The 14345-nt window shown below is 35.9% G+C and overlaps 1 protein-coding gene across 2 annotated transcripts; it reads right to left on the reverse strand.

The window, feature by feature from the left end:
- Positions 1 to 3696: 3696 nt before the first annotated feature.
- Positions 3697 to 13394, reverse strand: LOC121859134 (CAAX prenyl protease 2-like). Of its 2 annotated transcripts, XM_042355854.1 has the most exons (8): positions 12395 to 13394; positions 11062 to 11091; positions 10743 to 10845; positions 9628 to 9778; positions 8864 to 9031; positions 8396 to 8464; positions 6248 to 6310; positions 3697 to 5793 (listed from the first exon to the last, which is right to left on the reverse strand). In XM_042355854.1, exons 1-8 carry the CDS (start codon positions 12556 to 12558, stop codon positions 5594 to 5596), a joined length of 948 nt encoding a protein of 315 aa, XP_042211788.1. In that variant the 5' UTR covers positions 12559 to 13394; the 3' UTR covers positions 3697 to 5593. The 2 variants fall into 2 exon arrangements, with proteins under 2 accessions (XP_042211788.1, XP_042211789.1); XM_042355855.1 differs by lacking the exon at positions 11062 to 11091 and having other exon boundaries at positions 12395 to 13389.
- Positions 13395 to 14345: the final 951 nt, after the last annotated feature.

Here is a 14345-nt window from a genome sequence, read left to right on the forward strand (position 1 = left end):
ATCATAACACACCTAACTTAACTTAGACAATTAGACCAAAAATGGTGGACTGAACCTGAAAGACTGGACTTGGTGGCTCATGTAATACCTCTAATAAGTTTAAGGGGGAAAAACTCAGGTAACCCCTCAACTTAATGGTTGGAACTAATCAAGGTTTAATTACCTGAATAATCTTCACCTATGACCAGTACAATTAAAAATACTTTACAGTATTTGACAATAGGTGTTGCCATTAAATCAGAGAGCAAATGAGTACACTACAGGTACTTGTCCATCACTTGTTGCTTACAACCTGTACCATGAAGATCAACCCCAGCTCAGTGTAGCTGCCTTAGTAACACACCTGAGAGAAGAGAGGGAGGGGAGCTGCGTTGCTTAGTCCAGTCTCCGCTATAAAATCAGATTCCAGGATGACTGTTTTCTTTATGAAAAATGTTTAAGTTGATAATATACCCTAATTTTGTAGAATAAAAAAGGACAAATATTGATGCAAAAGTTGACTTGTGGCACAAAGAAGATACTGTATACAGCATAATACAATTTTAACCCTTGGCTACCTGTTTAAATAATTGTCAGTTAAAATGGATATTTCCAATATGATGTTATATTGTATCAGTCATGTATTAATAACTACATAAACTCCGGAAACTGTACAGTATATGTGTTTTAGTACGTACAGTACCTGCCAGGATGGGTCTGATTACTGTACTTCCATAATGCTACTTCCAACCGAACATCATATAAATTACACCAAAACGAAATACACATTGCATTACTTATGTTAAACTTTATACCAAATTAAATGAATGTCCCAATACTGTATCTATCATCCGTGGTCTCAAAATGTTTCACACACACCGTGGACAGATACTTTTTGAGATACTGTACAGTACAGTACCGATATCTATACCTGTATAGACTTACACAAAACACAACAGGTTTGAAAATATTGCTAATAATTATGCTACTTTTTCTTAGTTCTTGCAAATGAACGACTCTTAACTAAAAGCAAACAGTACTATACTGTACTGTACTATATAGTAATGACTGTAGTGATCAGTACTTATTTCCACTGCAGGCGATGAAGTGTCCACCAACAAGAATACCTGTAAGTGATATCTGCCAGTTGGTTGTTGGAGTAAGACAATGGCAACACACTTCAATAAACTGAACTCTAACAACTGTGTACAGTGCAAAGTATAAAAAATAGAGCATGCTAACAACTGTCAAAAATATACATTATACTATAAAGCAATGCATTGTTATAAAATTTAAAAACAAATATAGTTTTGTGCTTAATCATGTTTAAGTGTGGTAAAAAGACCTCAGTGTTATGGTGGGATGTACTACAGTGGTCCCTCGATTAACGAACGGTTCAATTAACGAAATAGCTCCCATAAGGATTTTCAGTTCCATTAACGAACAAAACTTGGATTAACGACAGCCTTACGAGAAACACGCTTTGTTGTGAGCATCAGCTGATCGGCTAGTCCGCCAATACAGCAATCGGTTCTATGTTTACATTGGTTTCCAGTGGAGTAAATATCAAGAAAGTTGTGCTCTTTAATATTTTTAAATTTATTATATCAATATTATTGGTCATTCTGAAATTTAGTTTACATACTGATAATGTATACAGTACAGGGAACAGTTTTTGTGTGCCCTTCAGCTGATCGAATCGCCCACCAACGCTTCTCGGTTTAACTTTGTTTACAGTGGAGTGAACATCGAGTTTGTTGGTCTCTTGAATATTTTTGCATTTTTACATTAAAAATACTGTATTGGTCATTCTGAAATTTAGTTAACATATTGATAATATACAATACAGAAATTATTATGAAACATGAAGAAGGCATTAGAACCAATGCGCTTTGTAAAGAATATGGCATGTCATCATCAACTGCCTCAACAATCATCTGTTTGATATATAAACAAAGCTGCTGGGAATATGACATACACACCTCAAAGTAAGTTAAAATATAGTATTCTATTGTTTTTTATTTATTATTGTACAGTGTACTGTACAGTACAGTATTTAGTTTATATTTAATGCTTTGTTAATTCTATTACTGGTATACAGTACTTTGTATGTACAGTACAATATTACCCCGCTTTACACGGTTTTTTTTTTCGCATTTCTACGTTTACGCGGTACCCTGCCAGAACCGGAATGCTCACTTTACGCGGTGCGTGTACTCTTTTATGCGGAGAGAGGTGCGGGCAGGGTGCGCACAAGGTCACCCAGTCATCAAAACATTACCGAGTTCTTCACCCGCCACCCACCACAGCCGGCCCAAGTCGGTGATAGTGATAATGATAGTGAGGATATGGACTTATATGGACTTTGAGGGGTTTGACAAAGAGGCCCTGCAAGCCTCTGTGGTGGATAGTGATACAACTGATACAAGTGATACAGGTGAGGGCCAATAATCTGCCCTCTGCCTCGGAACCAACCCCCCATCCCCGTGTGCCCAGCCATCTTTTCTACTAATGCAAGTGTTAAAAAACCTAATAATATTGATATTTCTCTTAATTATTAATTGTGTGTGCATACCATCATAAAATTAAGAAGTTCTTTTTACTACAACGTATGTAGGTATTGTGTCTGAAAAAGTGGAGATTGGGGGTCGGCCCGGTCTCTATTTCAATTAATCCCATATGTTGTGTTGTTCACTTTATGCGTTTCTCGCTTTACGCGGGCCTCTGTGGGTTCAATTGACCACGTAAAGCGAGGGTTCACTGTATACTTTTTCTGTGAGTTGGAACCAATTACCAAATATCCCATTGAAATAATAGATTAAGTTAACAAAATTTTTGGTTAACAACCGACTCTGTGGAAACAATTGTGTTCATTAATCGAGGGGCCACTGTATACTGTAATTGGATTTTGATGTGATAAGAATTTGATTTCATATAAAATTATCAATGTACTTATATTTTAGTAAAGATTTACCCAAGCTGAAGAGATTCTGTTCCATGGAAAATGAACAGTCGACTACTTTGTGACTCTGAGCCAAGTCATATCAGCAATCTCATTCTCTGGCATGCAGCTGGAACCAACCTCACCTGAGTAATGAAAATTCTGTACAGTACATAAATTGTGAGCAACAAGTTCAACCTTTATTACAAGAATGGGAAAATAAGTTTAAGAAGAACCAATAACTTAATTTCAATTATGTTAAAAAACAAACAAATTGTGAAGTTTAGCTGCATAAGCCAATGTTTCCAACACCAAGAGTAAACTTCTGACCCCCTCTCCCCCCCACATAATGTTTGGTTAATCTCTTTCTCACATTAAAAATATACAGAATTGTATACGGTAGGCCCTCCAAATTCGCGAGGGTTAGGTTCTCAAAATGACCGTGAATAGCCAAATCCATGAATAACATTTGCTGACCAGGGAGGGGGGGTAAATTTTTACTTGTGTACAAAGAAATGTATATTCCTTTATGTGTTTGCCCTTAGGACAATTATTTCTTTTGCCTGTATTGTATATATTATGTATGTGTGCGTGTGTAGAGACATACACACGCAAATACTCTGTAAATAATAATTGGAAAAATCCTCTCACAAATAATCAGAAAAAAATTTATTTAAAATGTGACAGTCTACCCTCAAGTCCGTGCTTTAATAATAAAGTAATAAAGCACAGACTTAAGGGTAGACTGTCACATTTTAAATAAATTTGTTTCTGATTATTTGTGAGGGGATTTTTCCAATTATTATTTATTTGTATGTGTTTTGGGTGTGTGTGTTTATACACACACACACACATATTTACAGTACAGGTAAAGGAAAATACTGTCTCTAGATCGAATAGCTCCCTGTCCCGGCCACGAAAATGCCGGCAACTTTAAAACTACCCGCAGACATTCTTGGGTACATTCAGGGTGTCATCCGCGCATAATAGAGGACCGCGAAATAAAAACCCGCAAATTTGGGGGCCCCCTATATATGGTCATATTTAAATCTTTTGTCATGATTTTCTGTACTTCATGTGCATTATCTAACAGAAAAATAAATAATAAGCAATAAATAATGAAGGACCCACTGTCGAGAAGATGTAAACAAGTTTAAACCAAAAGATTAACACTAATGGCTTCATGCAAATTATGAGAAGTTTCAGTGATTATCATTATTATTCTATACATGGAAATGCACACAATGAGCTGGAAGAGATCAGAAGCTTTGTAAGCACATTATGTGCAATTAAATAAATTATTATGAATTATTAATGCATATTCTAAAACTTCCATTATATAGTATTCCATCTCTTCTTAGTCACAAAATACAGTATTAGTGAAGATGACACCCTGTCGATGAACTTATCTTTGCCTTTAACGTCATGACAAAATGTTTTGTACCACTATTAGGGGATAATCACTTCCCTAAAATATTTCATAGTCCTGCGAGCCAAGACACCATAAACAAGTTTCACAATGATAGAAGGAAGATATTATTCAATCTGCTGCTCACTAGCCATTAAACATATACATAATATAAACAAAGACTCCATGTTAGGTTACTACCACATGGGTCTTTCGTGCCTGATACTCTGGAGACCATAACTTAACCAGTCCAAGCAATTTTCAAACCATCTACTGTAGATACATTAATATAAAGGTACAGTATAGTAAAATACGGATATATGAAATTCAGATGAGAGAATTTAGTGATTTTAGGCACGGTCAGCACTGACTTTCCCATTTAAATGATTCCACTAGCATGACGAGCAATATTTATGGATGTCAAACTCAATGTGGATTATTTTGCTACTTCTGGTTATAGCACTACTAACTCTTATCACAATTTATGTGGCTTACTTAGATATTACAAGCTAAACCACTGCTCACAGAGATATTGACCAAGGAAAGACAGAGACAATGGCCCACTGGTTTTGTTGACGTGTTAAAAGTACAGACACGAATGTAAAGTTCCTGGGCTGTGGATTAAACAGGTAAACTGGGTTATTAAATGCAGATGCAGATAATTTCTTTGGTATCTGTTCTATTTAAAATATATTTTATTGGGATAGCAGATTAAAACTTTGTTCTAAAGACATATTAATGTATAAGCCAGGAAGCAAACTTTATGTGGGAAGAAAACAATTAGATTTGGAATTACTGTATAAGATATCACAATCAAAACCAATTAATTATAATTGCATTTTTCATTTTATTTACTTTTTTTTTATCCTGGCAAGATACAAACGATGTTACTTTATTTCCCCTAAAGTTTTTTTTTTTCAAACAACTCCCATTTTATATATGGCTGTATAAATTTGTTTAGTTAATTCTATGATGTGGCTCACAGCATTATAGTTAAGTACTAACTATTAAAACTATTTTGGGTTACACATCAGGATCCCAGATATCTTCCAAAGTAAACTTTATAAGAAATCAACATAAAACTTAAGGTGAAACAACTACAGTACTGTACAACTAGAGGCCAAACATGCATGAGGCTGACGTCTGTATACACATAATTACAACCATTTTAGATGATGGGCATGATGAGATAAGTTAATAAATAACTTGAGCACTGCACCTGAATAATTTACTTATAAAACATGGTTCAAGCTTCATGGTGTTCTTCACAAAGTATGTTGAGTGTTTCCATATAGTGATGGCTCAGTGAGAGGAAACAGTAAGAAGTACCAAGCTATAAGACCCATAACATGGTATGCCATTAGCTTAATACGTAATGGGTTTGGTGCCTTTATCATCTCCTTCACCTCTGGCAGACCCATGTGGTTGCAGAATGCATGGACTGCAAACAAAGGTAAAAAATGACCTGCAAAGAGAAAATTTTAAAATATGTTATTCAGTATGTATAGTACAAGTTCCTTTACTTTAAAATACAGTAATAATATTTTTACCTATCCATCAATACTTAAGCTGCTATGCTTCACATAAAAAGTTGCAATGAAAACTAAACTCTTTAAGCAAAGATTGGTACAGTACCCACTTTCTTCATATTTCATGAATTATATCTCTGAAATGGTATACCCCCTGTACTGTAGTTATTTAGATAATAATTTGAAAAGACCACAGTTAACGCACCTATGAACATACAATACGAATACTAATATAATTTCACTTTTAATAATTATAGAGATCAAAGACAAGTAGACAGACAGGCAATGTGTTTGGTGTTTTCCCCAACTCGATATGTCAGGATTAAATGCCTAAATGTGACACTACTCCTTATATGGTTAAGGGTTAAATGAAATCACAACAACTCTTACCTGTTCTAATGAAGAGAAAGGCTGAGTAAAAGCCAAACACTGATGTATAAAGGAACTGGAAACCTGTTGAAAATACAGATTTTACTTCATGTTAACAAGATTAAATTATCTGTCTATATATAGGTCATACATATCTGGATACCATGAATATGATTACCATATTAGTATCACATTGAAAATTAAAGTGTACAGTACATGCATAACTATAAACATTCTTAAAATGACAGCAGCTCTACCTCCAGTATGTCGAGGTACTGAAACCCCAAAGCCTCAATTTATGTGACTGGGATATAAAAATTAAATTTAAAAATTAGATTTTTCTTCACCTTTACACACCCTGAAGGATGACCTTGGTTATGATGGTATCCTAAAAAGAAAAAACTTAAGTTTTTCTTTCACATAGAAACTCTTAAGCTTTAATCCTCTCTTAGTTTACAACATCGACCACAAGATGATATCATGGGGATCAACACTTCAGATCCAGTCACATGGTTGTACAGAGAGGAGCTGCTCAGCACCTACTCTCACAATACACGCAGCTAGCATTTTTAGAGAATTTCATACACTTATATATAGTGAATCCTACTATATTACAAAGACCTAGGAGTTCTTTTGATAAGTTTATAATATACTGCAAGAGTATTTATTTTGCTTAACAACCTAAATTGGTGGTTAGTTAGCAAGTTATACTTTCCCAGCACATAAACCAGTTATATGCCACATATGGGTTTTGGCTAAAGGTAAATAAGAAGATATCTTAGTTCTCCAGGAGGAAATTATCTGGCATGGACTCTCAGAAAAGTTCCATATCAGAAATTCATATTGTGTATCGCACCTCAGAGGTCATTAAATCTGCTTGTAATATGCTTTTTCAGGGCTTATTAAGTGCTCCATTATTCTTGATGGTGCTTCATCATGTTGCACCACCAAGAATAAATGAGAATATTATAAACCTTAAAATAGTACAGTACACTTTTCAGGGGTTTATGACAACTGGTTACCAGGATATGGGTTATTTGACGGAAGCAATTGGATCATTTCTTTAGTGAATCTTCCAATTTCCCTCACTCTTAAGCTGGTTACCCCAGGTAATGCATCCTTTCAACAAAGATCTTAGGGGCATGCCCTGCTATTCAGTATATTTCTCAAGGCACTTGTATTAATGACAAGAATACTGTATCACATAATTTACTCATCATCATCAAAGTTTTATGGCTATTTTCCACACAAACATGGGTTAGCCACAGTTACCTAATGGCAGCTCTCCACGCTGTGTGGACAATGCAATCTCTTGCAGCCTCTCTCATAAGGTTCTTCATTCTGATGTCATTTCTTACAACCCCTCCCCATTTCATTTTTTATCTAACCCTTGGCTCTCTTCTCCACCTTTACTCTCATACATCTCTTGACCCAATTGGTCTCCCCAATTCTCTCCACATGCTCAATCATTTCAGCCTTCCTCTATCATGACTTTGACAATACTCTACTGTACTTTCAATGCTAACAGATGAATTATTGTTAATTCAAGGGCTTAGTCTGATGAAAAACTGTTCAGTCCAAGTGCAAACAGGTTGAGGGTTGGTGGTTCAACCCGCACCCTATGTCACAGGAAGGAATGATTCACTAACACTGGATATTACTTTACATTTGTGTGTTCTAAAATCAAAAGAAACACCCAGTTGCCCATAGTGTTGGAGCAATCACAAAACAGCTCCTCTTCATTCAGCTGTATGACTGGGTTTGACATACTGGCAGTCCTTATAATGTAATGTGATGTGTCATCATGTCATCAAGCAAAAGCAGATCAAAACATACATATTTATATTTGCAGCAAAAACCTCTGCTAATTCCCTTTGATCTGATTTGATAATGATGGTTATTAAATTTTTTTAGTTCATTTAATTTTTAGATCCTGGTCAGACAAGTTAGGGCCACTGGCATGTAGAGATTGAACCTCCAAGACTTGCTGGATACCTAGAGCTGCTTGATCCTGACATACTATATTATGAAATTATAATCATTAGGACCATCATTATTACTATTACTTTTACTGCATCTTTAATACAGTATCCATATACAGTATATACATTATTTATTTTTAATTAAATAACAGAAAATGAGAGATCCTGAGAAAGCACATGCTCTTACTGGATATGAGAATAACGGCTTGAAGATCAATTCCTACTCGTAGACGGTCAACGGCATGATGAAGATGAGCTGCAGGAGAAAAAATACAGAATGCTACATCCCAATTTTTAGTCATAAGTGATGAGATCATTACCCTCTTGATGATAGTAAAAAGCCTTTAAACTCTATCATGATGTGATAGCCTATATACTTTATGATATGGCTGACCAACCAGTAAACTAGACTTGTGTTTATTTATGCTGATGTATCACATTGCTGATGCTATGTGGTTCACTGTCCACTTATTAAGGCAAAAAGTACTGGGAGGGACATTCAAAGGGAACTGAACATACCAGATCCATTTGGACAATGTTGAATGATGAATGTGACTTTATTCTGTGTATGAAAAAATGGTCACAGTTACCTGACTATCGATAAGTAAAACCATACAAAGAAACATATTGATTAAATAATTTCATTAAAACTCACCAACACCAAAGAAAAGTGGAGCAATAAAGATGGCCTTTCCTGGAGAAACACATTGCAAGAGAATAGGCAACATGCAGGCACGGAAGGTAAACTCCTCAGAAAAGGGAGCAACTACTTGATTGCGCCACCAGATTGGATTTTGTGCTGTATTATACCAATACAGAGGATCTGAAATGTAATCTTTTTTAAAGTGTACATCACCAATCTTCAAAAATTCCAATTTAAAAGATAAATTATATCTCTGTAGTCAATTACATACAGTACTTGTATAAATAATATACATACAGGTACTCCTCGACTTACGACCTACTTGACTTTCGACCACCCAGACATACGGCCTCCACAGTCATAAAAAATATTTTATACGACGGCCGCAGTACGTATTTTCGAGTCTCGACGTTAGTGATCGCGCTGTGTACTGACAAAATTTTCGTTTGTAATTCCCTTTAAAATGGCTGGCAAGCGTAAAAGTGAGAGTTCTCGTAGTGCTGAGAAGAAAAAGAGACACCCATTTTAGATTTTCTATCTATTATTTTCGCATTTTTGACTTAAGACCAATTCGACTTATGACCTGGTCGTCGGTCCCTAACCCCGTCGTAAGTCAAGGACTGACTGTATACTTAAAAATATTATCCACTCCATATAAAAACACACAAAGGGAACATTAAAAATTGTTATGATCTAACTACACAGTATTTTCACTTAACCTTGATCAAGGTTCATCTATAATAACCCTATTGAAAAGAAACTGTACTGAGACGCACCAAAGTACATGTGAAGAGTGTAAGTGATTGGCACTGAGAGGTGGGACTGGATGAGGGGCCCCAAAAATAGCACAAATGTGAGGATCATCGGCAGCACTAAAGCAGGTATCATTCCCTCCCACCTCAGGCCCATCTGTGACCACAATGTCACCTGGAAAAAATAAAAAGTAGATTTATATATTGAAGCATTAGTTGAGTTAAATATTATTAGGGGAAATCATGTCAATACACAAACTTACAACAGTACAGTACAGGTAGTTCTGCTATAACGCGATAATTGTGTTCTTGTAAAATATCGTGTTATAGAAAATCGCGTAATAGAAATAACAGGGCTTATGGAGAAAATAGGGTTAGGTGCAGATTACTCGAAATCGAAAAAATTTAGTAGTTAGCCTAACACAAAGGATAGCACAGTCTAAATAAATGTTACATTCATATCTAATAATGAAATCATACAGTAAATGTAAAACTTTACTTGATGGGGGAGAAGGGTGATTTTGAGGTTGATAAAATCGAGCTTCTCTTCAAGTGTTATATCCTTTCTTTTACGATCATCACCGGGAATTCTATCACCAGAACGCTTCTTGTTGATATTCTTCTTTACTATATTCACAGTTAATACCACAAAATTGGAGAAATAGTAAGCAAAAATCGCGTTATAGCAAACAAGCGTTCGCGTTATACAAATATCGTTCCTAATTCATAAATCGCGTTAGAGCAAATTCGCGTTATCAAAACACGCGTTATAGCAGAACTCACTGTATAGTACAGTACCAGGTACAGTACAATACAATACAGTATGATACAGTACAGTACAATACAGTACAGTACAGTACAGTACAATACAGTGCAGTATAAACCCTCAACAATATCAACATTATTGGGCCAGAATCTATAATTATATAGTACCGTATTTCCCAGACCCATAAAATTTCACTCAAGTCATATATATGTTCACTTATAATATACTGTACATTACTTCTCACAGTTACTGTACTTTATTAATTAACGTTGAAACCCAGACCTAATACAGTATTTTTTATATATCATTCTACAAGAGATATAATTTAATTCAAAATACAAAGAAGCATGAAATTTAGACAGAGTAAACTCACCTCTTCTGAATCTTTACTGCCAAACCATATGACAAAAAATGGAGACACAATTGTCATAAAGAAGACACTGATGCACCGCTTCTTAATTGTAGATGGATGGTCTCTGGAGACAGAAGGATCATCACGAATTAAATCACCATTAAGATTCCAATACAATACTTGTATTTGTTAATAATATGTGAAGAAAAATAACATCTCTCTCTCTCTATATATATTGGAGGGGGAGGGGGGCTGAACATCACTGCTTATTTGGTCTATTTCAAGAAAATCAGACATAAGTAAAGTTATTTCAATGTGCTCACAAAATACTCGCACAAACCTTTGTCTCCCATTTGACCTGCTAGTGATCCTGAAAATTCAATGATAATGATGCAATTTTTAATGTATTTCTGTTTTCCAGGAAATGCACCTGCATTATATGATACTGTACTCATGTGTCCTGACTGGACTTCTTTAAGGAATCTTGCTATGATTGTGAAAAAGTTGGGAAAACATTTTGAAAGTTCAGCACAACATTGGGAAAAGAGCAGGAGTAGTGAGGCTACTGAGGCATTAAAGATTTGATTGTTGCAGATTTACAAATGCATGTATTAAATCAATGTGGTTGCTAAGAATGGAGAAATTAACTTTGAGATCATGAACTGTTTTTCAGCAACTCCACCACCAGAACCTCTCTTAACCATCCAATTTCAAATTTCATATAACATTTTTTACTTTTGTAGTTGATCAGCTGCTCTTTTGTATACGGACTTTGTGAAAATAGCAAGTAAATACCAATGTACCTGTAGATGTCGAGATTGATGGCCATTTGTTGATGTTATCGAGCCACTCCTTTCTTGGAATTTCAAACAGATGACAATATTCAAAATTCCTTACCTTCTCAAAATATTTCCTAGATTTACTAACAAACCCTTTTTTTTTACATTTACTCCATATCACAGCCAGTTATAACCTACAAGGTGCTCATCCATCCTAATTGGTCTCCACCACCAGAGCATTCCTAAATTATTAATGGCCAGACAAGATATACCTTACGTGTACATACTGTACTTGTGTGTCTCCACTAAACAATGACGGTTGAGCCACGAGGATTAATGTATCAAAAGGTAGGAGATGGGTTATGTAATTATACTTTATTGCCATCCAGTTTGGAAGTTAAGTAAAATTATGTAGATTTGCTTGGTTAGGTCAGGTTCTGTGCATTATTATCTCCATTTCTTGTTTAGTATCATGCAAATAACATCTACAAAAATTTTGGTGCAATTACATATATTTTCATGTTGGTAATTATTGACGTCCGATCCGCCGACGATTTAGCATAGTAAAAGGCGGGTGTTAACCGTCTCCTACACCATTAACGACGTCAATGGCATCAGTACAAGAGGGTCTAGATAGTGATACACATAACTATGCTTAAACAAGTTCATTAAGAAACTTGCTAAAAAAAATTGAGATACAACATATGTATAGTTCCTATTACTATGTATGATGCATAACAGCTTGTCAACCCAAAATTAATGCAACAAAATCACAAACCCTGAAAATTAATTAACTTCTGCCTAATTTGGGATTGTTTACTCTAGACAAGTGCTGACATAGTTTGATTAATCACCTGACACAATTGGTACACAATAAAAAAAATGTTTTCATACCTTCCCTGAGTTGCATTCCACACATATAAGCTTCCAACGTAAAGGAAAGAGAGAAGAATGCAGGCAAAAACTTCTTTTAAACACAAGCCACTCATATTAGCAGTACGACAAGGTGAGTGTGTTTGTTTACAGTTGTGGACGGTTATACTCCGAGATGTTCCCATTTTCTATCTCGGCCAACTACTGATTTATCATTTATAAGTTTACTAGCTGTTCAAACGGTCAGTCTATTTGTTACATCCTTCAATTCCAAGTGTTATTATAAGAGGAAACTTAGATGCCATAGCAAACCTCAGATGTTTGAAGTCACACCACATCCCTACCCTTGCTGGGGATGGAACCCGGGACGTATTACCAAGAGGCACGAGCGTTCATTTTTAAAAACGTACGATTAAAATTAAATAATTTCGTCACTCCGCGAATATAATTTTAGGCTGGTAAGCTTGACCAACATAGTGTATAAGGACTTTGATGAACCTTCTACAATAGAAACACATTGTAATGGTGTCAACATGGTTTTATGCTGGAACATCAGGGTAGGCTCCAACCATTTGGGAATGTTTATTTGAAAATTAACAACTTACCAGCATTTTTTAAATTTCAGTGGATTGTAGTAATTTCAGCTTGCGTATTCACTTCTTTGTGTAATTCAAAATAAATTGTCAAGAGGGATAATTTCGTTTCTAGGTTGGATTTGGGGGGAGTGAAAATACAGTACCTAATACACACCCATATTACTCCCTTTTCTTCCTCCCTTTAACCCCGTATTCCCTGTCCTACTTCCCCTCTCCATTCTGTATTTTTCCATCCCAACCTTTTCCCTTTTCAGTTACTCCTCTCCTTCCCATCTCCCCCTATAGCCATAATTACTTATGATAACTCCCCATATCAAGATGTGTGATAACAAGGATATCAAGAATGACCATAAAACAATGATGACGATTCTGTCCAATGAGAATACATCAGTTTTTCAGTTGGTGGTGATGTACGAAGGTCAATAAATTACATTTTGCAATATGAATTGACAGTTGTAAAGCACGAACTGACAAAAGTGTATTTATGAGCTGATGCAGCTTCTGAGAATGTTACTACTAAGTGCAGAGACGTAACCGAAAACAAATTCTGGCATGAATGTCATGTACACTAATACCGACACGTTTCTTGATAAAAGAGAGGAGTTTGAAACACTACTGAAGGTACACCAACCCGATATTGTAGGAGTTGTAGAACTGTTGTACAAGAACAGGAGAATCGACCCAGAGGAAAGTGAGTTCAGTATTACTGGATATAACTCAATTACGAACCTTTCTCAAGAAACTTGCAAGAGGGGTGTGGTTATCTATGCTAGGCAACACCTTAGAGCCAGCTAGGCGAGGGTAGAGGTTGAGGATGTTTTTGAAGAGTCCAAGAGGTGTTAAAATTAAATTAAAGGGAGGAGACTTACTTATCGTCGGGTGTATCTACAGATCCCCAAACTGTGGCCCACTAAATTAAAGGAACTTAAGAGCCCTAATAGACAATACAGCGATGCTCAACCCTAGCCACCTCCTTATCAAGGGGGACTTTAACTATGGCGACATCGACTGGAGAAACGAGTTCACCCCAAATGACTTGAATAACCTTGCTACTCTTTTTGTAGAAACTCTGAGAGATAATTTTCTGTTCCAACATGTTAGAGGCCCGACACATTAAAGAGGGGAGCAAGCACCCAAGCCACTAAACATCATCATAACAAACGAGGAGGGTATGGCGGCCAAACTGGAACACCTTGCGCCAGTTGGCACCAGTCACCATATAGTGTTGTCATTCAGATTTAACTGTTACCTAGTTCAAGATAAGGCCAGGCCAAGGTGCAAATATTACAAGGGAAATTACAACGGGATGAGGGAAGAGATGTAGAGTATCAACTAGCCTGACTCATTAAGGCATAAGAACACAGACACTACGCTGA

This window comes from Homarus americanus, unplaced genomic scaffold (assembly GCF_018991925.1).
Source record: "Homarus americanus isolate GMGI-L3 unplaced genomic scaffold, GMGI_Hamer_2.0 scaffold50924, whole genome shotgun sequence".
Classification (NCBI taxonomy): Eukaryota; Metazoa; Arthropoda; class Malacostraca; order Decapoda; family Nephropidae; genus Homarus; species Homarus americanus.